Source organism: Peromyscus leucopus, chromosome 8b (assembly GCF_004664715.2).
Source record: "Peromyscus leucopus breed LL Stock chromosome 8b, UCI_PerLeu_2.1, whole genome shotgun sequence".
NCBI classification, from domain to species: Eukaryota; Metazoa; Chordata; class Mammalia; order Rodentia; family Cricetidae; genus Peromyscus; species Peromyscus leucopus.
In genome coordinates this window covers 44933664-44960851 of record NC_051086.1, presented here as the reverse complement: position 1 = coordinate 44960851, position 27188 = coordinate 44933664, and the positions used below count along the sequence as shown (strand labels likewise).

At 41.9% G+C, this 27188-nt stretch overlaps 1 protein-coding gene across 11 annotated transcripts in view; it reads right to left on the bottom strand.

Annotated features, from left to right (window-relative positions):
• The window catches only part of Specc1 (sperm antigen with calponin homology and coiled-coil domains 1), a 280028-nt gene that overhangs the window by 94979 nt on the left and 157861 nt on the right, over window positions 1-27188 (bottom strand). For 10 of the 11 annotated variants that reach the window (XM_037200768.1, XM_037200764.1, XM_037200767.1 and 7 more), the window contains 3 exons: window positions 16987-17194; window positions 11654-11727; window positions 10906-11084 (listed from right to left, as the gene is read on the bottom strand). In XM_037200768.1, the coding sequence (XP_037056663.1) occupies window positions 10906-11084; window positions 11654-11727; window positions 16987-17194 (461 nt within the window). Of the gene's footprint in view, window positions 1-4957; window positions 5308-10905; window positions 11085-11653; window positions 11728-16986; window positions 17195-27188 lie in introns of those variants that run through there. The other variant, XM_028857080.2, reaches the window with a different exon arrangement.

Below are 27188 nucleotides of genomic sequence, written 5' to 3'. Positions count from 1 at the left end.
TCCCATCTAAAACAGAAACAAAACATGTCTGCTACCACATAGAAAGCTGTAGTAGCTGGGCTGGAGAGATGGCTCAGCCGTTAAAGGCTAGGCTCACAACCAAAAATATAAGAAAGCTGTAGTAGCAACTTTAGTAAAACAAATGCACGATAGATCTCTACTGCATATGCCAGGAAGTGTAATGTGTCACAAAAACCATTATCTAAATCCTAGCCCTGGGGAAGCTGAGGAAGGAGTATCTGAAAGCTTAATTTTCTACAGAAATCCCTTCTATTATTAATTTTTTAGGGAAACCTTGCCAAAAGCTACATGGTACCTAAGTGGTGAATCCGGGCTATCCACTGATTGTGGAGGAGTATGCTTTTGTCAAATTCCCTGTAGTATGTGAATGTTCTGGGAGAAGTACACACATTTTATTTTAAATATACCTAAGAACAAAGGCTACCGACATTCATTACAGTACTCTTTTAGTTCATTACTCTGCATGTAGGAGTTGGCAGCCCATAATCTAAGAACAGAAACCCAGCAGCCAGATACTCTGGTGCATGAATGCAAAAGGGTTATGTCTTTGTCAAAAGGCAACATTTCCCATCAACCACTGCAGATGCCTGATCAGGTCCACTGGTTGGCTGCAGGTCCACCTTTGTGTCTCATGTTGTAATTTAACATATGTATACATACATCTGTGATGACTTTCTCTTCAAATCTCCCCCTGGCCTCTCTAACCCACTGCTTACCTTGTGTGACTGTGGGACAGAGCTTTCAAAGGGTGTTGATTTTCTGTACCACTTGGTGGCATTGTCTATTTTGGTCCAAGTACAGGTGAGCTCTTGAGGATTATGATTTTTTTTAAGTATTTAAATGTTAACTCTACTTGGCAACTATCACATCACAAGGCTGATATGCTTTCCCAATTAGCAGACTGTTTGTAAAGAGGAGTGGTCCTGTCAACCACAAGCTTACACCTGCCAAGCTGGAACAATAGAAGAAGGCCTGGCTCCAGGCTTCTCACAGCACCACTGTGGGCTTCTATTATTCCCCTCTGTCCATCTAAGCTTTCAGGTTTCAGCTCAGCCACTGAAGTTTTGTTCCTTTTTATGTCCTGACTCAGTGCCTTGGTTATTCTTTGCCCTTATCTGGGATGTCATTTTCTCAAAATTATTAGTGCCTTTCTTTCTTTCTCTTTCTTTCTTTCTTTCTTTCTTTCTTTCTTTCTTTCTTTCTTTCTTTCTTTCTGGGATGTCATTTTCTCAAAATTATTAGTGCCTTTCTTTCCTTCTTTCTTTCTCTCTTTCTTTCTCTCTTTCTTTCTCTCTCTCTCTCTCTCTCTCTCTCTCTCTCTCTCTCTCTCTCTCTCTTTCTTTCTTTCTAACAAATCCAAAAGAAGTTTGTTGCTCTTACTGTAACACAAAAATTATGAAGTATTTGATCTCAGGCATCAAATGGTATCTTCTGAAATTCACTTTTCACATTTCAGTACTAGCACATGGAACAAGAGAAAAATACCAGGTAAAATGGTAACGTAAACACATCTTACTTTCCAAATCCCATCAAGAAGAATCAAAGCAGTTAAGCATCTTCCATCAGCAATGGAAACTAAGGAAGGGTACCATCTCCATGGCTTAAACTTGATAAAAGGTGTGTGTACACCTTTAATCTCAGCACTTGGGAGTCAGAGTCAGAGGCAGGCAGATCTCTGAGTTTGAGGCCAGCCTGGTCTACAGAGTGAGTTCTAGGCCAGACAGGGCTACATAGTGAGATCCTGTCTCAACAAACAAACTTTTAAGACTCTCTGCTACATAGAGAATAAGGGTGTATATGTGTATGGGGGGGGGGTGGGGCCCCCCGGGTGCCCCGTGTACCAAGGGCTTTCCCCCAATCCCCTTACAAAGAGAAAAAAGACAGGGGTCTACCTTGCTAGGATCCTCTACCTACAAGGCCAGGGCTAGATAGGAGGATGAAGCCAAGAACATAAAGCACTTCCTTACAGAGCATCAGAGATATGAGCACTATCTGTGGAGTCCATGGAAGGATGATCCTAGGCACAGGTCAGGAAAAGCCATGCACTATATCTAACACAGACAATGACTAAGCAAAAGCAGACCAGAAATATGGCTTCCACATCCAGGTTTCTCCAGATAGGAAACTACTCACCAAGAAATTTATTATTTTTTTTTTCTACTCACTATGTAGACCAGGCTGGCCTCGAAATCATAGAGATCCACCCGCCTCTGCCTCCTGAGTGCTGGGATTGAAGGTGTGTGCTACCACACTCTTACTGGGCACCTTCTCCCATTGCACACTATTTGAACTTCAGTTTACTTGGAGAGCTTTCCCTCTAGTTTATGAGAGAGTTGATGATCTGCAGCATCAATAGGCAGAGTAGTGTATTCAGGCATAACCTACAAATACTCAGGGAAAGGTCAGGCGCTGATTTATTTGTAGCTATTTAAGCAATGAACAGAAACATCCCTTCACATAAAAACATTAAAAAATGAAAAAACGTTAAGGTCCTAATCAAGGAAAATATTTCATAAAATAATAATCACATCAAGGGGAGAACAGACCTTCAGAAGTTTATGAAACAAAAGAGGCACTTGATAATATCCACTTTAAAATTTCATAAAATAGAATAAAAGATGAAATAAGACAATTTTACTTATTGATGTTTTGTTTTTTTCTTTATTTCTTCCTTCCTTCCTTTCTTTTTTTTTTTTGAGATAGTAGTCCTAGCTGGCTTCAAACTCATTGGGTAACCAAGGATAACCTTGAATTCTTGATCCTCCTGCCTCTACCTCCCAAATGCAGAATTTACAGACATGTAGCACCCATGGCTAGCACGCCGATAATTTTAAATGAAAGGCTGAGCTTAAATATGCGCGCACACACACACACAAACACACACACACACACACACACACACACACACACACACACACACACGGTATAATAATCCCATTAAAATATTCTGAAGCAGAACTAACTCAAAAGAAAACCAAAGAAGGGCATATTTGGAAAGGCCTCCCTGAGCACAGGAGGCACAGATGAAATCAACAATGAAAAGTGACATTTCCATTCAATAGGAAAGAATTATTGTGGTAATAAACTGTGCTGGTTGGACTGGCCATGCATATGGAAGAAAAAGGATTGCATGTTACAGCAGGTGCAGTAAACACAGGTGGATCAAATGTCTGGGTGTAAATGTTCACATATGTGTGAAATAAAGAAAACTCAATAAACTATTTACAAATACTGGAGTAGAAAAAATCTTACACACTCTTACACACACACACACACAACCCCACCCAAGAAACAAAGGAAAACACAAACTGACTCTATTCTATTCTATGAAAGTATTAAGGGCTTCAAGTGGTGAAGTGCTTGCCATACACGTCAGTCTTTAGATTTATTCCCAGAATCATAAAACAAGAAAGGTTCTGAAATTATATTCAGGGAAAATTTTCAACAAAATTTATCACAAGAGCCCTGCAGAAATGCAACCAGTGATTAAAATTCAAACCACAGACTCCTCTAAATAATGTTTATTTAGCACATCATAAACACTTACATATAAAAACATTCAATAGTATCCAGAGTAAAGACAGATCAATACACAACTGCAAATATAGTTGCGCACTTGAAATTGAGGCTGCATTTTTCTCAGTTTAAATAGGAAAATATTCGGCTCGTAAATTTTAAGTCATTTTAGAATTCCCAATCTGAGGAAAAGATCTTTCAGAACAAATTCCAGTCCTACTTGGACAAGCCCAGCTAGTGTCTATATTATTTTTACAGAAGATATCAATGTCTTTTCTCTCTCACACCAAGGTAAATTTTTCTAGTGAAATCTGTGCTCTTGAAGTTAATAACCTCAAAATGTCTTCCTGAGTTTAAGAATAATTCTACATCTTAATTTTCATTTTATTAGAGATCAACTCATGTCTTCTAGCCAGATGTAGCTAGAAACCCTCCATGGATACACTGGAGCTATCCCTCACTTGAGAGTGCAGCAGGTAGACTTCCACTTTAGTTGCCCTTCAGGAAAGAAGCATGGTAGATTTTCACTGGAGCTGCCCTCCAGAAAAGAAGCACGGTAGATTTCCACTTTGGCTGCCCCTCACACAAGAAGTGCAGTAGGTTTTGCCTGATAGATTTGCAGGTCTTGACACATACATACATTTCCGAAAGTCAGATCATATGCTGCATTCCAGACCACTCTGAGCTGCGTGCTTCTGCACTGAAAGTCTTTTAGGTTTCCAGGGTGAGTTCCACTGATGAGGCTTTTGTTGTAAACTGTCCTTCATTAGTTTGTTATGTTTCTACTGTCACCTAACTACATCTTTATCATCAACCAAACATGTTTATGGTTAGCCCATCAAAGACTCTAGAAACCAATCAAAGCTCAGGGGCGGCTTCCTTCAGATGAGGTAATGAAATGAGACCATGGCTTGCTTGAAAAAGGCCCAGGGAAGCCTCAATGTTAGGAGCAGAACTGTAACTTCTCTGGTCTAAGGCATCATGCAGATGGCTTTTATTTTGCTTTAATTAGCATGAATTCCAAGACTACTGGATCCTATACTCAAGTAGGCAGCATAAAAGTAAACACCAGAAAGCAGAGTCCACATGGGCTGCATTCACCAATGCCTGGGGCTTGCTATGCCACTATTCTCTTTATGTACTCTAGTTACATATAAAATACTTTTTTCCACAAGACTTGTATTCTGTTTTTTAGAACTTCATTTTGTTCTCCAGAGAGAGAGATGGAAGGAGAAAGAAAGAAAGAAAGAAAGAAAGAAAGAAAGAAAGAAAGAAAGAAAGAAAGAAAGAAAGAAAGAAAGAAAAAGAGAGAGGGGGAGAGGGAGGGAGGGAGGAAGAGGAGGGAGGGAGAGAAAGAGGGAGGAAAGAGAGAAGGGGAGAAAGGGAGAGGGGGAGGGAGGGAGGGGGAGGGGGAGGGAGAGGGAGGGAGAGAGAGAGAGAGAAGAGAGAGAGAGAGAGAGAGAGAGAGAGAGAGAGAGAGAGAGAGAGAATACTGATTTTCTGAGGGAAACAAAAAAGGAGGTAAACATTTCTGAACATGTGATCATGCAGTGAGTTGATTCCAACGTGAAGGGGGAAGCTAAAGAAACTGGCTGTAATGACTTTGTGTGGAATAGTGAATGGCATGACACAAGTGAGCTCTTTACACAGTGGCAATCTCCTCTACAGATTCCCCCTTTCATATAGAAATGGCAGTAGTTTCCAATCATGGCAAGGGCTGGGCTGTCTTTCTTCCACCAAATGCTCTGCTAGCTGACAGAGACCATGGAGCTGTGAAGATAGAAATGGGAGGGAAGGCTGGTAAAGGAGTTATATAAGCCAATGGGATCTTTGCTTACAAACGCAAGAGCTACCAGCTTATCTGTCTCACAGGGAGGGGCTGATACCCACAATATGGCCACCATGTTTTTACGTCTATTGCTGTAATTTTTATTTTTTTGAAGCCAACGCTCTTTGGACAGATAAAATGGCAAAGACTTCAAAATGCTATTACTCGGCTCCTTCCACTAGACCTTCTCCAAGAACTGTCCTGATGAAGTAGAGACATCAGAATGCACACCAGCCCCTGACATTTGTAGAGTTTCATGCGTCCCTCCATCATCAATGCAAAAACAAACATACAAACAAACAAAACCAAATTTTTTTTCTTTTTACTATTCCAGTCTAAATATTCTAAAGACTCAGGGAAGAATACCTCTATATTTTCCAAAACAAATCTGTAAAAATAGGGGCCAGGGAGCAAAGAGGCATACATAGCCCTTTAGATTATAGTCTAGGTTAGGCTGTTAGCTCAGTGATAGAGCACCTGCGTAGCATGTGCAAGGTTAGGCTTAATCCTCAGAATCACACACACACACACACACACACATACACACACACAGACTGAGACATCACTGACTATGTATCAAAAGTCACAACTGTATATCTTAACTATGAAAACATACACAAGTGACTGTATTATGCTTGCTGAGAAGACCATAGGAGATGATCAATTTCTACTTTAAGGGCCAAATGAAATGCTTGTAGCCCCAGGAATGCTAAAGTAAATAAGAAACGGCTTAGGAATTTCCATGGGAATTGGTCTGTCCACCAAGGCCAGAGATTCAGTATCACAGAGAGTTCCAAGAGACATCTTTGTCACCCAAGAACATTATACTTCCGTCATATGCACTTCTCTTCCAGAAGCAGCGACAGAAAGAACACATGCTGTGTGGCTGTGAAATGTTAAGAGCTTTAAGGACGACACAGGGCGGCACAGGTACACATAATGGACGTTAGCACATAATGCAGATGTGCACACTCAGTTAAAAGGCAGCTCTAGCAGAGTCTGTATGGGACAAGCTACAATGCTGCTCACTCAATGACAACAACATGTGCACTGAGGACAATGTGTGATCCAGGGGAGATTCAAGGATCAACACACATGAATCTGAAACATTTTATTTTGGAAGTTAATACTATACATTACAAGCAAGCTATTTAATATTTTTAATAGGTTCTTTCTTTTGAAGATGTCTTCCATGGGTGCCTATTGGTACTATTATGATAAACTTTATAAGAATGGGGCAAGTCATCCTAGAAATAATTCCTGCTATTATTCATGACACTTGTACATATCCTGTTCATCATCAACACCTTTAGTTAGAAGGGTTGTATGTGGCTCCATGAAATCCAGACACTGAGATGCCTATGTGTCTCCCTGTATCTGCTGAATTCCAGCACTCAATTTCTTAGGAAACAGATATGATGGCTTGCTTTATTCATCCATCCATTCATTTATGCTGGAGATTAAACCCAGATCTGATGGCTTTATTTATTTATTTGTTTATTTATCTATTTATTTATTTAGATGCTGGAGATTAAACCCAGAGCCTGGTACATGCTAAGCAAACAGTATACCAACGAGGTACATCCTATCCTAGACATGATGTTTAAATTTCAATGAGTTTTCATTTCAATGCCTATCTCCTAATTGTCCAAACATAGAAGAAGCCATGACTGAGAAAATTAACTCTTACACTTTCATTCATTAATTTATATGTCCAGTAAAACAGAACATTTTCATATCCATTAATAAAAACACATAAGCTTATTCAAATTTTGGAAGAAAAATATCAGGCCTGAAAGTCACAGCTAACATTTGGAGATGGCCATCCTTGAAGTTCCAAGGACTGCACAGGAGAGATGGCAGGGCTGGCCCTTGGGTTTCTGACTCAACAGAGAAAGGCCAGCTGACCAAGCAGCCTCAGAATGGGAGAGCTTGAAAAGTACCTCAAAACACTGCCTACTCATAGTTCCTAATCTAAACAGAGGGTAGAGCCACACAGGAAAGGGGACAGTGCCAGCTGGTTGCAAGAATGAGTTTACAGAGTGTGATTACTCTCCGTGACTTTTGCATTATTTCTCTTTATAGCTCATGCAATTTCTGTCTTATGATTGACTATTGCTGTTAGAATAATTCATGCATGAATAGTCACAATTGCTTTATCTTATGAATTAAACCCTTTGGCATCATAAAGAAAAAGGAATGAATTAACAACATCAATATATTAGTATTAAGATATTGAGATATATGGGGACATCTATGCATGTATGTATGTATATATATGTGTGTATATGTATATGTATACACACATTTGAGGGGTAGCTGTATGTGGTGTGCATATATATGTGTGTGCATATATGCTCATTTGTGCTTATATGTACAGAGGCTAGCAGAGATGTCAAGTGTTTTTCTTTATTGCTCTTTGCCTTACTCTTGTGAGACAGGATCTCTCAATGAACCCGAAGCTTGCTGTTTCAGCTAGGCTGGCTAGCCACTGAAGTCCTGGGATCTACCTGATTGCAATCCCCCACTTTTGTCCATGACCAGCCTTTTTACATGGTTACTGGGACTACTTTGAATTTGGGTCCTCACACTAATAAATCAAGCATACTTACATACCAAGCCATTTTTATAGGCCTTCTTTTTTTTTTCTTTTTTTCTTTTTAAGATAGGGTCTCATGTAACTCGTGCTAGCCTCAAATTCACTATGAAGCCAAGGATAATCTTGAACTACTTATCCTTTTGTTTCTACCTCTGAAATATGGGATACAGATGTCACTAGCATACCTGGCAATTCCCTGCATAAGATAAATTATCCTGACTCTAAAGAAGTGATGGCATGTGCCTATAGTTCTAAATACTAGGGAAGATGAGGTGGGAGAATTACTTGAGTTCAAAGCAAAACACTCTCAACCCATTCAAAGCACTGGAAAAAAAAACACATTTGAAAATGTAATGGGACTAAAGATTACTAGTGAGTTAAATAATATCCCACTTGGTTGCGATATTACTTAGTTGTAGACAACATGCTGCTCTGGACTCTTACACGGGCTTTTCATTTGCTCCCCCTTCAGCCTCGTTCTATAGTGATTCCTTTGAATGCCCACTTCCACAGAACGAGAGTATGAATGGCTAGCTCCATGTTACAGTTGTGCTGCATTTTGGATGCTCTTATCCTCTCTCAGCTGTGCTTGGAGGACCTCATCAGAGACCCCTCTGCCAGTTCTTTGGCTGTATCTCATTCATGACTGAGCCTTGGGTTCTTATGAGATGACTGCCGAAGTCAAACTGAATGCCAGGCAAGAACTGGTTCCACCAAGATGGAAACATTAAGTTGCTGCAGGAGCTTTGAGGGTGGGCTGGCTTCCACTTTTGCTCATATGGTAGGTTCAGGAGGGAGATAAGTTACCAGCACACAAAAGCATTTTAAAAAAGTCAATTCTTCAAGGCTTGTGAGAAGTATAAAATCAGATAAGAACCTATCATCAGCAGTTGTCCTATGTCTTGTGAAATGCAATGACAGGCAAACCCACTCTGAAACCTAACGGTTTTCAGTAACATGTCCTCTCTGTTGTCAGTCCTAATGTTTTTAAAGGTTTTGTGATAAGTTGATAGATTTGGGTGGTTGGTTTAAAATATTTAGGAAAATAAAACACAATTCGTATTTTTAAGGGGACAGAATGTAGGATACGGAGCCCTACACTGTCAGGACACAGGCAGAGGTTTCCTATGACATCAGAGAACCTACACAAGAAATGCCACATCTTGTACAATAATTCATGCATAGTCACCACAGAAATGTAGAGCCTGTCTTTTATAAAACATTCATCTTTAAAATAACACAAGTGGTAAGCAATGCAAGTTAGGACATGGTTCCTCTTCCAAAGACACACAATGTGGAAGCAAAACAGGTAACAAAAGCAGGCACAAAGGCAAACAGAAGGATCATGTGATCATCTCAGTAGGGGACATCAGGAAACCTCCATTTCCTATTCTCCTTCTGACCTAAATTAAACAAAACAAAACAAAACCTCACATTCTTTGGTAGCCAGAAAGTAAAGCTGCTACTATGAAATAATGGTCTCGACTTTTCAAGAGAACTGTAGATCTTACTACAAATCCTTCTGTAGCCAAAGGAACAAGGCATAACTGGAACAGATTTGACGGGCAATCCAATAGAATTCTAAGGAACAGAATTCTAAGGGGAAGAATCTAACTTGCCCAGTGTTGTCAAACTCATGATCACTGATCAGACCCTAAGGCTCAGAAGCAAATCAACAATCCAGGGCAGCACAAAGATTAAGGCAACCTCCATAGACTAATATTTAGAACCCACTAAATTTTATTTTAAAAGACAGTATTTTATATTTGAAAGACATTTGGAAATTCAACATTAATTTCTGAACACTCAAAATTCTCTAAGTTAAAGATACTGACTCCCAATTAGGGAAAGATACCACACTACTGAATGCCAAAAATGCTGTTTATAATTAATTTTGTCTGTAAATTCCATGTAAACTTTAAATTTTATTTTATTTTATGAGTATTTTATCTGCATGCATGCTGGTATATGTGCATGCCTGATACCCTCTGAGACCAGAAGAGGGCATCAGATCTCCCTTGGGGCTGGAGTTACAGATGGTTGTGAGCCACTGTTTGGTTGTTGGAAATCCAACCAGGGTCCTCTGAAGAGCAGACAATGCTTGTAACCACTGAGCCATCTCTCCAGCTCCCCACTTAAGTTTTATATAATAATCAACTTCAAGTTTGCTTTAGGGACACCTTCCTCTTAAACATGGCTGGGCTAACGTCTTGTGAGTCACCTGATACTGGTGCTGGGAACCACAAGCTCAGTGAACTCACTATGTAGCTGAGGGTGACTCTGACTCCTAATTTTCCTGCCTCTGTCTTTTCGGGGTTCCAAGTGCTGGGATTACAGGTGTCAGCCACCACTGGCCCCAGCGGAAACATGAGTTTTGTTGCTTCTTTGTTTTTGTTTGAGGCAGGGTCTCACCATGTAAGGTAGCCTTGGCTGGCTTGGACTCGCTGTTTAGACCGTGCTAGTCTCATACCTGCTTCTACCCTTGTGCCTCCACCTCTGGAGCCAAGGCCTTTTTGAAATAGCCCATGATCACCCAGCAGGAGGCACAGCCCTGGCTGGTAGGAACAGCTCCTTTATCTGGTGGCATTTCTCCTTCAAAGTCATTTTAGCTTTTCCTGATGGATGAGACCTAGGCAAATTAGTATTCATGAGTGTGTTCTCACATATAAGTGAAACATTTTTTTTTCTAAAATCCTATGCAGAACTTTGACAGAATGTCTTTCGTTGTATAGTGCTGATGGTAGTGGTATAGTGATCAGTGATCCTAGAAAAGACATAACAAAACCTGGCACAGAGAGACACAAAAGCGTCCCATCCCTCCATGACTCAGCAGCTTACACGCATGCGTGCACGCACACACAGATCGAAAGAGAAGCAAAGCACTGGCTGTGCGCTGTGTGCCCATTAGACTCACAGAAGTGTGGCTCTTCCTGTGACCCACCTGCTGTGTCCCTGCATGTCCCCCAGCTCCTTCTGCAGCCTGGCATTTTTCTCTTCCTCCTCCAACAACCTCCTCTTCACAGTGCGCAGTTCCTGTTGAGCCTCACACTTGATGTCATTGGCCACCACCACTGCAGTCTGCAGGTCTGCCTGGAACCGCCTCCATTCCTCAGTTTCCTCCTAAAAAACGACAGAATCCATATGTCTCTCAGACCTGGGCTGGGTGCTGGGGTCTCTACGTAGGGGTTCCTGAATCCTAGTAGCAGTCACTAAGGAAGAAGATTAAGCAGGAAGACTTGGCTTTCATGGTGTCTCACTACTTGGAAGAGACACAAGAAATAACTCCTTAGAGTCATAGAGTTCTTTTAACTGAAAACTGAACGATTGCTTTAGTTTCATTTCCTGTCGGAAAGAATGTACGACTCAGGTTTATAGCCTGGAGATGTTCTAGGATAGTGGTTCTCACCCTGTGGATTATGACCCTTTTGGGGGTTGCATATCAGATGTTTACATTACGATTCATAACAGTGGCAAAATTACAGTTATAAAGTAGCAATGAAGTAAGTTTATGGTTGGGGTCCCCACCACATGAGGAACTGTATTAAGGGGTTGCAGCACTAGGAAGGTTGAGAACCACTGTTCTAGGAGAAGCTGGCTGGAGAGAAGGACAGGGTACTTTCCCAATGTTTCCGACTCAAGCAGGAATAATGTCCAATAAGAGATTGAGGAGGCTCCTTGTCATGACTTACCTTTATCTGTTTTGTCAGGGTCTTCAACTGCCGTTCTAGGTCTGACTTCTGCTCCTCCAGCTTGATCACACTGCCTAGAAGTAAATGAGTTAGACGGAGTTAGAAAGTTGCAAGGCTCCTGGACAAGCAAAGCTGCAAAACAAGAGACCACCGGCTTAAAGCCCATCCCTCTACAGTACGTTATGTTGTAAGGACTCTGAAAACAGAGCTAGAAGCAGAGGCCTCCAAACAGGTGTCCGTGGTGCTCACTTAGGTTATAACCTCGGAAGGTAAGTTGTACATACTGTCATGTAGCACTATGGGAGGAGGCTTCAATGTCATACAACTGACACTCTGGCCTCAGGCTTCCCTGACAGCCTTTATTACTGACATTTGGAGGGCTTTGGTGTGAGAGGAGTCTATTGATTATTACTCCTGTGACTTGGAAACTCACTTCTAGAGTCACCATTCTTAACCGCAGTTAACCCTGAGACTCATGAGACACAGGTGTGCAAGCATAAGCGCTCGATGGGTTCAGAATCTCTGAAGACAGCCAGGATCTGGGCCCACATATACCACAGCTCCACAGGAGGAACAACCACCTGTCACTAATGAAGAACAAATTCTGACCTCTGTTCTCCCTGCCTCTAGCTCTCTCCACACTGCTATCAAAGCCATTTAAATGTAAGCATCAATGTATCAATCAATCACCAAGCAAAAATTCCAACTATTTGTCTATTAAGGATATGAATTAAGCCAGGCATAGTGGTACATACTTGTAATCCTAGTACCTGAGTCACAAAGTGACTCTGTCTGAAAAAAGAAAGGAAGGGAGGGAGGGAGGGAAAGAGAGAAAGGAAAAGACAGACAGAAAGAAAATTTTTAAAAGAGGGAGTTGAGGAGAAGGCCATGAATTCATTATCTCCAGAGAAGGCTGGAATCCACACAGTAACATCCTGCCCCAGAAGCTCTGAACCAGCTTTTGGGGCCTGGGGGTTTGTTTAGGATCAAAACTACAGAGTAAGAACCCCCTCCTTTGTTTCTGGTTGTTTTGTCTGTCTCTTTCAAGGAGCTCATGGCAGGAAAGGATTAATCTAAGGCTGGATTTGAGTGTCCCTGTCTTCCTGACATAAATATACTTTAATAATACCTTGATATTCCTAGCAGGAGTTTAAAAGCTTCTCAGAAGACGGTCCGTGTTATTTTCAGTCTCAGATATATTATGATATAATCACTAGATGTGGGCCTGAAATTTGCTCTGGACATTAATTATACACTGGTTTTCTTAATGTGTCTGGGCTGACTTTGAAGGATTTAGGGACAATACAACCACATTCTCCACAGTGCTAAATCACAAAGCAAAACAAAACAGGACTTGTCTCCTTTGACCTGATTCTTTATAAAGAGGGTGCTATGTTTGGAAACAGACAGTGGCCAGATATTTAATTGTGTTCTCAAGAATGACTATTAAGCCTGGGTGACACTGAATGTCAATGCTCTACAGTCCATAACAAAGGCAATGGGCACTGTCACTCTACACTAGCCAGCTAATCCAAGCACAGAGCACACAATCAGCTCCCCTCATAGAAACCACCATGCTCATTCAACTAGAGAACCCTGAGCTGCTGCTTTCCAAGGAAACACAATACTGGACTCCTGTAAACCTCCAGTCATATTCTTCATCACCTGAAACACTATTTACATGCTATAGTTCTGCATGCCAGAGTCCTTGTAAAACAAGCCAGTCCCATAAGCATCAGGAACCTCATCTGCCATCGTTTTTTTCCCCAATACCAAACAGGTACTTTTTTAAAAAAAAAATTTATAATAAATTTAATTTTACATATCAGCCACGGATTCCCCTGTCCTCTCTCCTCCCATCCCCAGTCCCCCCCCCCAATCCACCCTCCATTCCCACCTCCTCCAAGGCAAGGTCTCCCCTGGAGATTCAGCCCAGCCTGGTAGATTCAGTTGAGGCAGGCCCAGTCCCCTCTTACCTACGCCAAGGCTGAGCAAAGTGTCTCAGCATAGGCCCTAGATTCCAAAAAGCCAGCTCATGTACCAAGGACAAGTCCCGGTCCCACTGCCTGGGGGCCTCCTAAACAGTTCAAGCTCATCAACGATCTCACTTATCCAGAGGGCCTGGTCCAGTTCCATGGGGGCTCCTCAGCTATTGGTTCACAGTTCATGTGTTTCCACTAGTTTGGCTATTTGTCCCTCCGAACAGGTACTTTTAACATTTTTCTGTAGCTTCCTAGCCTATGCAACCTTCTTGTACTTTAAGTATCCTTTCTCTTATGCCTTATGAGTATACAATGAGAAGGATTTAACATTCTCCTGGCCCTGGACTATGTGAGAATGAATTCCTTTGTCTTTGGCATTGAGACACTGTTATCTATGACACAGTCGGCTACTGGCCTTCATTCCATGAATTTATAAGGCTCCTTTCCTTCCCATCCTTTCCATAGCTTCAACATCAATGAAGATGTATCACTGTGCATAATGGATATCACCCTAGCACTTTTCAGAGAAGCCTTAAGTTAGGATTGGAGAATGACCTTTTCCTCTCTCTAGATATACTGGACTGCTGACCAGTGATACTGAATTCACATTCACCATCACAAAAGCTCAGACCTGACCACGGTTCTCTAACACATCTATATTGCTGCAAACCGCAAAAATATATGAAGTAGGATTTCAGCTGATTATGACAAGCTAATATCTGGAAGAAGCCAAGGGCCTTCCAGAGGTTAAGCTGAGGTTCAAGGAGTCTTGGTGATATTGGCTTTCAATTATCAGCCATCTCCTACTAAGAATTTCCCGTGTGCCACTGTAGCTTTTCCATCATTCTTTGGGAACAATTTCCCCTCTACTAAGGAATATTCAGATAACCTTCTGTGCAGTAACGCAGCCAGGATCCCTAATTTCAGGTATTTCTGTAATTATTGTCATTAGCAGCATCAGGCCAGGACCATCCCCGGAGGGACAAAAGTATCTTATCAGAGATACCTCTGTACTTTCTAAGAACAGACGGAAGCATCCAGACTGTTTGAGAAGGCCTGGCGGATGTGCTAATTAAACTTAACCTTCTCCTTTCCAAAGTCTTATCTCTAGTTTTAGATCCACCCTTAACAATTAACTCAGAACTAAAGGGTTCCAACTTACAGGTACATCTAGCTGTGATGGAAGTTGCCTAGCCAAGTTGCCTAGTGACCGGGCACACTTGCCAGAAATGGCGGGAGCAGAGATAGCTTGGAGAGATGAGGGCCGAAGGGATAAAAGGGCAGGTTTATTTTCAGAGAAGGATAAGATAGAGAAGAGAAAAGAGAATGGAAGAACTAGATGGTTAAGAACTGGAGAGGAACGAACTGAGATGGGAAGAACTAGATTGAAGAGATGGAAGAGAGTACTAGAGGAACAAGATGGAAGATGAGGAAAAGCCAGATGGGGAAGAACAAGATGAGAAAGAAGGAGATAGGAGAGGAGCTGATGTGGGAAAGAACTAGATGGATGAGAACCTAGATGGGACAGAACTAAGATGAGAGAATTAAGATAGAACTTAGAGGACAGCAGATAAATGTAAGAGGAATCAGGCAAGAAAGAAGCTAGGCACGAAAGCAGAATAGAATCAGTGTAGAGAAAAAAACTGACTCAAAAGAATAGTGTATGGGCTAAAGAGTTTTGTGTACGCAGATTCATTTCTTATCATCAAAGATTAAATTGTCAGCTGGTTTTAGATTCTTCCCAGACCCTGGGAGGCGCCTATCGAGGGGCTGGACCCTGTAGGTATGTTACAGCCTTCCTGCACTTAGGGACAGTAGGCAGCAATTTAGCATCATAAGAGAGTATTTAAAATATCAAAAATCATGAGAAACAAGTACAAATACGTTTCTGTTTGTTTCTGTTTGTTGTTTCTGGGATAGCATGTACAGAACACTTGTGGGCTGGTGAGATGGCTCAGGGTAGCGGCACTTACCACCAAGCCTGACACCTCTGGGTTTGACCCCTGGGAACCACATGGTAGAAGGAGAGAACCAATACGCACAAGCTCTCCTCCGACCTCCACACCCAAAATAAATAAAATGTAAAAATGTTTTTTACCCTGTCTTGAAAAGCCAAAAAGCAAACAAACAAACAAAAAACATTTTTTAGAAAAAAAAAAAAGACACTTGTACACAGATCAGAATTCAGACCAGAAAGCAGACGTCTCTTGAGCTGAATCTCTGCTAATAACAGAGATTTTTCTGACTTTTTGGCTGACCTTTCACCTCTTTCTGCATGTCCCCAAACCAGGAAGGTGTTCTGAGTGCCAATCTGGCGGGTACACATACATCTGAGTGAGTAGGTGAATTCAGGAACACAGAATCTGTGAGTAATGTGGAGTCTGGCTGTGTATGCGTGGCAGCAAAACTCAGGCAACTAAGCAACTAGTAATAACTAGTGCTACACAAAGCTTTGTTAATTAAGTGTTGTTACAAAAGGCAAAACTCATTAGATGTGATATTTGATAAGGATGATCTGAATAAAAGCAAAGCATGTTTAATCTCTTAAAAAATGTCCATGTTGTGTCGCGGTGTTGTAGCTGTGTGTGTCCCCCCCCTCCCCCCCCCCTCCCAGTAGTGGTGGTGCAGGCAGATCTCTGTGGGTCTGAGGTCAGACCTGGTCTACAAAGCAAGTTCCAGAACAGCCAGGGCTGTTATACAGAGAAACCCTGTCTCAAAACAAACAAACAAACAAACAAACAAAAAAGGCTCCATATTCAAAGCAGTGACTTTACAAAGCCATATACCAATGCCTCTTTGGAAACCAAGTGTCTAACGTCTGTGAGAAACCCCATGTCTCTCCATCAATGGAAAGCATGCTGGACTTGACCACAGGCACATATGATTTGTTTCACTCTGAGCAGATCACCTAGCTCTCATGCATCAGATCCTGAAGACAGCACACCATAGACACAAAGGCCGTTGACAATTTACTCTGAATAACACTCTTAAACCCTGAAGGTCATCCTTAGGTAAAAACGCCTCTCACAGTCACAGCTGAATTCAAAGTAGGTCTGGTTGTCTAGTGACGGAGGCCTCAGGATGTTGCACACGCACATTCACTTCCAAAATGCACCTGCCCTCTTGCAAGAGCTGTGGTCATCTATCTTCTGTTACCCAGCGTTTTACTTAATTTCAGAGATTACTGCTTGTCTCAGAAGAGCTGTTCTCTGGGGAGATCACAGAGTGCTCAAAGGGGACTCTCCGACACCCTGGCCAACACCCACGTCCTCAGAAACTCCTCCCACCTGTCACCCACCCTGACAGCGTCCACTCACACCACTGCACTTCTCCAGGCTTGACTTCACTTACTTTCCAGCTCGCTAATGAGCTGATTGTTGTGTAACTTGACAGCGCGGTGCTGTTCCACCTGATCTTCCAATTCAAATATGGTGTCTTTCATGTCTTTGATTTCTGCGTCGCTCTCCGAAGCTTTCTCTTGTAATTTTAGGCTGGTTCTGCTCAGTTGTTCTGCTTGGTGATCACAGACCTCCTTCAGGTAAGAATAATCTTTTTCCATCTAGAGAACAAGGAGCATTGTCAGTTTAAAAAACAACAAAACACTCTCACACATCTGAGGAAGACTTGCTGGATGCTCTGGCATATGCCACTATAAATGTTAAGAGAGACACAATGTGTCCAGAGGGCTAGATTGATTCTGTGCCCCTTTTCACAAGCAGAAAGAAAAGGACTTTTAATATATGTGACTTTTTCCTTTACCAGGGCAGAGCAGGGAATCATGAAAACCTGAGTGGCCACCCTAACCTCACATTCTCTATAGAGCAGCGCCCTCTGCTGGTGAAATTCAATGTCCAAGAAGCCTGAGCCACAGAAAGAAACCTCAACCTTAGGACACTAGATTATGTATCTTTGGAAGACACACTACATAGAAATCTGAGTGCCCCAGAAACAGAAATTCATCCCAGCAAACTAATTTCACCTGCTCAACTTTAATTACACACTTGCATAGTAAGAAACAATATAACGATGCACTCAGACTTAACCATTAAATTTTGCCATATTTGCTAAATCTTTTAATTCAATAAAATGTGTTAATGCCTGAACCTTTCCTTCCATTTCAGCAAGTAACAGGCATTGTTCTCAAGCTGGTGTGTGCTCATTCCTTGAAGGTTTTCCCACACTTACTACATATGTGTTTAAGTCCTTGATAATATACAGGCTTATTCTAGTTATTTTGAGACTTTACACAACTAATCGTATGTGTGCGTTGATTTGGAGGCATTACACTGCAGTATGTAATATGCCTTTGTCTTGTACTAGACAATGCTTACTGAACTATTTTAACTTAATTTAAATGTTAGTATATACAGATCGATACATATTACAACATGTTATTGTGTGTGGTCTGTGCATTTTCACATGTATGTGGGCATGTGTGTGGGTGTATGTGTACATGTTTGCACATATGTATGGAGGTCAGAGTCTGACATCAGTGTCTTCCTTATCACTCTCTGCCATAGATACTGAGGTAAGATCTCTCACTTGAACCCAGAGCTAGCTAATTCAACTACTCTAGCCAGCTGGTTTGCTCTGGGGAGTCCCTGTCTCCACTTTCTGAGTACTGAGATTAGGCAGGCTACTATGCTTGCCCCACTTTACCTGGGTGCCAGGGATTCAAATTCTGGTCCTCATACTTACACAGAAAAGGCACTAGATTATTTTAATTACTACATACTGGAAACCCACTGCCTGAAAACACTATTCTGTTATTATGAAAAATGCTACAATCAACACTGTCCTTTTTCTATAGCAACTTAACTGATATTAATAAATAGGTATATATTTACCAGGCAATATAAGCTTGATATGCAATAGATTTCTTCCTTTTTTTTAAGTGGGGGGCATGGTGGTAGTCTTCACATCTAATTTTGTTTCCAGTTGCAGTTCTGGCTGGGGACTCTATAGGAACAGGGACCTGGTCTACTTTATTCAGCACAGTACCCAGCACCCTCTGCACCTGTAGGGGGCTCGGCATGGAGAAACTACTTAATGCGTATTTGATGAGCGAATGAATAATATACTACAAGGCGGTTCTGCAGTATTTTCCACTTGGGAAGGTGGGATGGATAGACAGATGAACGGATGGATGGGAGTAGGAAGAGCAACCTCAGTATCAACACAGGTCATACTGCCTGAGTTAAGGACCCACATTGATTATGTAAAACTTGTATTTCAGTTACAAAAGTGTGTGTCTCTGTGCTGTGCATATACATCACTGCAGGCTACTGTCAAAACTGAAAGCTGACAGAGTATACCGAAATGGCTCAGAGCACAGAATCTGAAGCTAGACTGCCAAGATTTAAATTCCAAAACTATCAAATCAAGATTTGTGGGGTTTTATTTTTTAATATTTTATTATTGTTATTTGGATAAGGTCTCTTTATGTAGCTCAAGCTGGCTTGGAACTCAAAATTGTTCTGCCTCAGTCCCTCCCCCTAGTCATGGGATTACAGGCATGCAACACACACAGCTGAACCTTGTATTCTTTTATTTTCCTCATTTGAACAATGGAGGAGGTTTAATGAAATAATGTATTACAGTTTAACAGTGCCTGGAAGATAGTAAGCACTCAATAAAAATTCCTCCCTTCTTCCACAATGGCCTTACATATTATGCATAAGACATAATAATGTGAATAATAATATAATACAAGTTCATTCAACCAAAAAAGTTACTTACAATAAGTAGAAAAGAATAGAAGTCTTCTATCTTATCAATACTTTATAATATATAGAAAATGACTTTTTAAAAAAATGAGACACATTCTGGGGGCTGGAGAGATGGCTCAGCAGTTGAAAACACTGGCTGCTCTTCCAGAGGACCCATGTCCGATTCCTAGCACCACATGGCAGCTCATAACTGTCTGTAACTCCTGTTCAGGGGTTCAACACCCTCACAACAGACATACATGCAGGCAAAACACCAATGTATGTAAAATAAAAAAATGTTTTTTAGATGAGATAATTCTATTATATTTTCTTTTTTAAAAGATTTACAGAGGGTTGTGATGAACTGTGTGGGTGCTGGGAACCAAACCCAGGTCCTTTGGGAGAGCAGTAAGTGTTCTTAGCTCCTGAGCTATCTTGCTAGCCCTAAAGCACTAAATTTTAGATGCTGGAAAGCTAATACCTGAAAGGCAGCAATGGAAGGCAGACTTTTGAGTCCTGCAGGTTCATGGCTGGACTTCTCAGGCAGAGGCATGTCACCAGAGCCCAGGTATATGCATATGACTAGTGGGAAATACTATGGGTGTATAAACAAAATGGGAATATGATGAGGGGAGTGGTTAAGCATCCTGAATGAGGTGAGACTGCTGACCCTCAGAGACTCTGGTTTTATTTCCCATACACTGATTCATCATGCATCGGAGGGGACAGATATGCATGCACACTGTGATGAACCTACAATCAGTACTATCTCAAATGCACTCATTTCTTCTTTCTTGATATAAAATTTATCCTCCAAGTCTAATGAAATAGTCCAGAAAACGTTGTTGTTGTTTTTGTTTGGCTGGTTTTAGGGTTTGTTTGGTGGTGGTTGGGTTTTTTTTTTTGTTTTGTTTTGGTTTTGGTTTTTTGTTTTGTTATTTATTTATTTATTTATTTATTTATTTATTTATTTATTTTTTTTTTTTTTTTTGAGACAGTAGTCTCATCTTCTTATCTACATAGTCCTGACTGTCCTGGAGCTCACTATCTAGACAGACCAGGCTGGCCTCAAACTCACAGACAGCCACCTGCCTCTGCCTCCTGAGGGCAGAGATTAAAAGCGTGCGCCACTATACCCAGCCAAAAAACTTTGTTTTTTAAAAAAGTAGTTTTACCATTTCATCTCATAGGGACACTCACTGGATCAACAGGAAGACGTTAATTATTTTCAGGTTATATTCATTTTGTGGACTGACAAACATATATAGGGAAATTATTCAAAAAGAAGAATGTGGGCTGGAGAGGTAGTTTAGCAGTTAAGAGCACATACAGTTCTTCCAAAGGCCCTGAGTTTGTCTTCCAGAACCAACACTGGGTGGTAACTCCAGCTCCAAGGATTTGATGCCCTCTTCTGGCCTCCATGGGCACATTCACATAAGTGGCATGTCCATACTCACAGACACAAAAAGAAACTATTTTAGAAAATTCAGCATACCAAGCAGCAGAGAACAAAGCTCCATGTTTTATGATTACTGGAGTTCTAAGATGCCTTTTTTTTTTTTTTTTTGTGTGTGATGCTGGCCTTCTGCTGCCCAGCAATGCAAACTTTTGAATTTAGTTTTTCTCATCTGGGAATTACACTATCAGAAACCCAAACATGTTTTTTTTTTTTTTTTTTTGGTATTTCCCTTGAAAAAAAGAAACCACTTCTAAGCACTGCAAGCATCTTTTATCTTCTTCAGTCAGATTCAAACACACAGATCACCAAGATTTCTCAGAGAGAGGACATAAAGAGTCCCCCTGGATTCACCAACAATGACACAATCCAGGTAGCAACCTAGTCAGCCACGATCAGACCAGGCTAGAATCCTAGCAAGTGTCACCACCTCTTCCAAGCTTGTGACATTGAACTTGGGGGAAATGCACTGCTCCAGGCCAGTGTCCTTGGAAATGCTTGGAGAAGGGCATGTGCACACAGGACATTCTTTGAGGAGCCCTCCCAATCCTCACTGTGGGAAAGACAGGGAAGCAGGAAGGCAGAAGCAGCTCTCCACTGACCCCTCTGGGTGAGGGCCACACCTAGCGTTCCTTCATACTGCACCAGCTGCATAGGCCTGGTCTTTATTTTCTCAATGGATTAGCCATGTGAAGCACCACCCAGCGAGGGCCATCTTGGAAGGGGCTCCAGTTGGGTGCTATCAGCTGCCAATGATTCCCAAAAGCTGGAGTAAAAGAGGGGCTTGGACGTGGGAGCCCTGGGTGCAGATATTAGAGGGTTGTATTGCCATATACATTATCTGGAGTCTCTCCTGCAGGAGATGTATGAATAACTGGCCATGATGGCTTTAGCACTTGGTAAATAGGATTACATGGAATAACTATTTCTATATGGTGAATCCATATAGTCTTCTTTAGTTTATCATGGTAAAAAACAGCACAAAGAATATCAAGAGAAGATAAACTATGAACCCAGGCCTTATTGTAACACAAATCATCCCCAAGACAGAGAATGCTAAATAAAGCGAATAAGGAAACAAATGTTTAGCTAATACAACAATATCATCAATCCATAAGGAAGCAAGAATCCAGTACATTAAAAGTAAAAACACGATGTGAGGTGCAAATGGAATCTAAACATTTTAGTTTACAGCTGTGTTTAGTAGGTTCTGAGGGCCAAGATAGCATCTTGGAAAATCAGGCCCGCCTTTGAGAAATCATTTTCTCTCCTACTCAAATAGTGACACACCAATAACAGAGACCAGGGTGGGCATAGAGCTAGGTCAATCAGTTCTGAATGAATCCCAGCAACACTGAAGTTGTTCTGTCAGAAATGAACACAGGGAGCTGGTGCTGCCCAGAGAGGAAGCCTGGCTTCTAAAGCTACTGCTTCTTGGGTCACGGTGCCAGCTTGGAGACTGTTTTGGCAGTGTTGAGGGTGAACCCAGGGCCCCGAGCATGCCAGGCAAATAACCTACCACTGTGCAACACACCAGCCAGAGTTGGTCATTTTAATGAATTTGGTTATTATACTGTCCATTAAATAATTTTGAATACTAAAAAAAAATTAAGAATGGAGAACAGTCAAAGATGTTAACAGTCCTCCCTACCCTCTTCTCTTCTTTAAAAATTATTTTTATTTTATGTGTATGGGTATTTTGGCTGTATGTGTATCTATGTACCATCAACATGCCTGGTGCCTGCAAAAGTCAAAAAAGGCTATCAGATCTCCTCGAACTGAAGTTACAGACAGTTGTAAGGACCATGTGGGTGTTGGGAATTGAACCCGGGTCTTCTGGAAGAGTGGTCAAAGCTCCTTCCTAACTGCTGAGCCTTCGCTCTAGGCCTCATCTGCCCTTTTCAATAGTACTCCTCCAACAGAGTTAAACGTTATAAAGCTAAGAATGTGCATGCATCAGGACATTATCGTTACACACATTTTCACTATTTCTAAGGGGAAGGGGGGCAAAGGGAGACAGAGGTCTTGACCTAGGACACACTTGGCCTAGAAGCTGAGCAGCCATCAATATCATGTCAGACAGGAGTTGATGAAAGCCTTGGTGAACAGGTCTGAATGTTGTTCCTGCTCCCAGGTAACTCTCCTCACACTGCTCTGGGGTCTCTGTGCTCTCTCGGGAAACAGCGCAGCCATAGATACGGCCACCTAGGCCTGAGTCTGTGCAGGGAGTGAAGGGCCTCTTTTTGCAATCCCCAATAACCAACCAGTACTCACCAAACCCTACTGGATCAAACTCCTAATCATCTAAATGTCTCTCCATTCCTTACCCTCCCATCCCAACCTGGTCAGCCCTTGGCTTTCTAGTCTGTGGTCAGATAATCTTTCTCACCTGTAAATGTGACTCTATAATTATTTTTTTAAGATTCCTCAGACCAGGCCATCATCAAGCCAACAGGCAGGTGAAGGTACCTGCCACCAAGCCTAACCTGAGTTTGCTTCAGAGGCCCCACAGAGGAAATAAACTCTGACCTCCACATGTAAGCTGTGACGCATGCACCCAAAGCAAAATAAATAAATTAAAAATGTAAAACAAACTCAAACCAAAAGATTTAAACAACAAAACAAACTGAACTTCATAAAATTAAATAGGAAAGTGTGGCCCTCAAGAGACATTATATAAGACAGTGAGAAATAACCCTAATTATTGAATGGAGCAGTATATCTGTACAATGCAATATTAGCCAGGAAAAATTCTGACACATGACACACATGGATTTACCGTGAAAAAACCATGCTAAGTGAAGAAAGGCAAAGGCAAAAGGCCCCATGATGAATGATTCCTTGAAACTCCTGGCAGAGTCAAATCTGAAGAACCAGAAAGCAGATTACAGACTGCCAGGGACTAGGAGGGACGTGACTTGGGGAGTCAGCTGTCACTAGGTTCAGTTTCCTCATGAGAGTCATCAATCAGACCGGGTGGGGCTGCGCAACCACTGATTTGTTCACTTTTGAATTACAGTTCAATAAATGGCTTTTAAATCCCATCCCTTCCCCTCCTCTTTTCCCTTTTTCATCCCCCGTCCTTTTTTTTGAAACATAGTATTTAGCTCAGACTGGCCTCAAATACATAATCCTCCTGCCTGGACCAACCAAGTACCTGGGATTACAGGTGTGTACCATCATGCCCATCCCAAACCACTTTCTTCATGGCTCTGTGTTTTGCTGCAAATTTCCCCCACCTTACCAAAACAGAGTAAAGTTCTCCTAGTATTGGGGCTTTGCTTTCTCTGAACCAAAGGCTGCTGGTTTTAACAGCAGTATATAAGTTGTTAGATCTGTTCTGTGCACATTTTGTCTTTCATTTCTTTTCTTTTCTTTAGAGACAGAGCTTCTGTGTAGCCCTGGTTCTCCTAGAACTCACTCTGTAGACCAGGCTGGCCTTGAACTCAGAGATCCCCCCGCCTCTGCTTCCCAAATGCTGGGATTAAAGGCACGGGCTACCACCACTTGCTCTTTCATTTCAAGAAGCAGTGTAAGTCCATGTAGGTATGTGTAATACATATGGTCTGACCTAGCTTTGAACCCTGACTTCAGTAATTAACAAACTAGGCTAATAATTGTTCTCTGCCTTGGTTTGTACAATTGAAAAAAAAATAGGGGCTGAAGAGATGGCTCAGAGGTTAAGAGCACTTGAAGTTCTTCTATAATACCTGAGTTTGGTTCCCAGCACCCACGTTAGGCAGCTTATAACAGTCTCAATCCAGGTCCAGGTGATCTGACACCTCTGGCCTACATGGGCACCTGCACTTATGTGAATATATACACACACACACACACATACACACACACACACACTTAGATATAATTTAAAACAATAAAAATAAATCTTAAGAAAGAAAAAAATAACGTGGTGTCTACAGTAAAAACTATATAGTTAAATGATCCAGATTTTTTTTTTTTTTACTCCATTGGGACAGAAATCAGGAACAGACAAGATGCCTGTCAGACCTGACCTCAGTGGCTCTGGACTCTCCAGTGTACAGTATGCTCTGAATGTCAGCAGCTCAGGATCTAGCCTCTGCTGGTCAGTCCTCAGCAGTCAGAGCTCCTCGATCTTGGGGCCTCTCTGGAGCTCTCCCAATGGTAGGGGCACTTGTCTCCCTGCAGCTCCTCTCTAGTCTCCCTCTTCGCTCCTTGCCTTTCTCAGTTCTCCGTTCTCTACAGTACTTCACCGTCCACAGCTCTCAGCTCTCCTCTGCTCCCAGGAGTCCTTTAGACATTTTTTAGCAGCCCTTGGTGTGATCTGCTCCTGGTGCAACTACCTCAGCCTGCTCTACCCAAGATAGAAGCATGAGGAGCTAATAAAATGACAAAAGCTTCACTGGAGACTATGCTGCAGCCAAGAGCACAGTGTAAAGGAGGGGGGTCTTCTGGACTACCCTCATGAAACAGAGCAGGGAGGACTGTGCATACAGTTAGAGAAGGAAGGGCAGGACCAGACCCACATACAGTCGCTGGTCCACCAGTCTGCGCAGCAAGGCCTGTTCTAAGGCCAGTGTGTAAGTTGTTAGATCTGCCTTAGGTAGAAGTGTTCCTCCCTGACCAAACTGGGAACATCTGCAAAGTGGGTGGAGATAGAAACAGCAGCTTGCACAGCAGCCGTGACAGCGTGTCTTTGCAGCTAGAAGAAAGTCTCTCTCAGGGTTGTCAGGATGACGGTCTCCAGGTAACTGGAGAAGTGGCTGCTTGATGGGCAGCAGCAGTGATTTCCGGAAGTGGTGGGGAGGGGAAGAGGGGCAAGGGGGAAGACACTGAACCTCACCACAAGATGACAGTAGTCACCAGCTGGTTTGGGTCTCTGCCCAACCTTGAACTGCTGCTTTGCTGAGCTTCAGGACAGTTGCCACTGCACCGGTGACAAGGGAAGGGTTTGAAAGCTGTCAATCAAGCAGCTCAGCTACTCATTTTTACCAACTCGGGCAGCTTTAGTCATTTAAGAAGTGTCTGTAACCAATATCCAGCAAAATTAACATTCCTCTCCAGTAGATTTTATCTAGTACTTAACTCTAGCCATTGTCCTTACGGGAAGAAAACAAAAAAGATAGTCTCAAGAGTATCTAGAACACACAAGAACACTACAGTATTAGTTGTTATTAAAATATTATAAACTTTCATTCACCTATTTGACAAAATCTATTAAATATCTAATATGCGGAAAAACCATAATGCTAAAGAGTATAAAGTATACAGTAAAGCACAAGAATGACAGCCGGAGAGTTCTGCCAGGATGAAGAATATGTGTTTGCTGTTTTTATTTTGACAGCTAGTATGGCTACTGCAGAACTCTTCTGTTTTATTCTACTGAAAACAGAGGCAGCCATATTGCATCATATTGCATTCTTATTGACCTAAATCTGGTGGGGATTTTGTTGTTGTTTGGGTTTTTTTTTTTAATGCTATTCTGCTTAGGAATGAGTTATGCTAGTATATTTATACTTCTGCCATTTAAAAAAAAATGGCAGGCCGGAGAGATGGCTCAGCAGTTAAGAGCACTGTCTGTTCTTCCAAAGGTCTTGAGTTCAATTTTCAGCAACCACATGGTGGCTCACAACCATCTATAATGAGATCTGATGCCCTCTTCTGGCATGTAGACATGCATGCAGACAGAACATTGTATACATAGTAAAATAAATCTCTTTTTAAAAAGGCTATAGAAAACCCAGAGATGAAGCTAGAAATTTGAGTTTTGCCTTGAGAACTAATATACAGCTGCAAAAACAGGGCTGTATCTAGAGAAGCTGTAGAGAGTAGGTGCTGCCGCCAAACATACAAAGGGCAAAGAGGTGGAGGCATCACTGCTCTCACAGATGAGTTCTGAGGTCAAGTTCAAGGAAGAGAATGGTGCAGTGTGTGACCTTACCTCACTAGAGATCATAACACACCTAAGAAAATAAACGCATCACCAGGAAAGGAGGTTAGAGAAGGAAACTGAGGTAAGGGGTAGCCAAGATCTGTCCCCAGGGAGAAGTAGCACTCTCCAGTGGAACTACATGTAAGCAAAGGAGCAGAGCACCAAAGAGGATCTGGCTCCCACTGACAAAACCAACCTTCCTTAATCCACCACTTTTCACGGGGCTTTAAGATCAGAGACCTGCTGGGGGAACCAGGCCCAAATGTCAAAAGGCATGTGATGAGGGATGCACAGACATGCTGGCTGTAGTTTAATCTTCATGTTCTGTTTTCCTTGGGGAATAGGTTCCTTCAGTATCATTACTGGAATGCATGGTTGTTAGGGCTTAGTTGATATTCCGCCCTGGGGACATACCGAGCCATCAGTCTGTGCTACAGTTTGGATATGGTTTGTCTTCACCCAGACTTATGTTGAAATT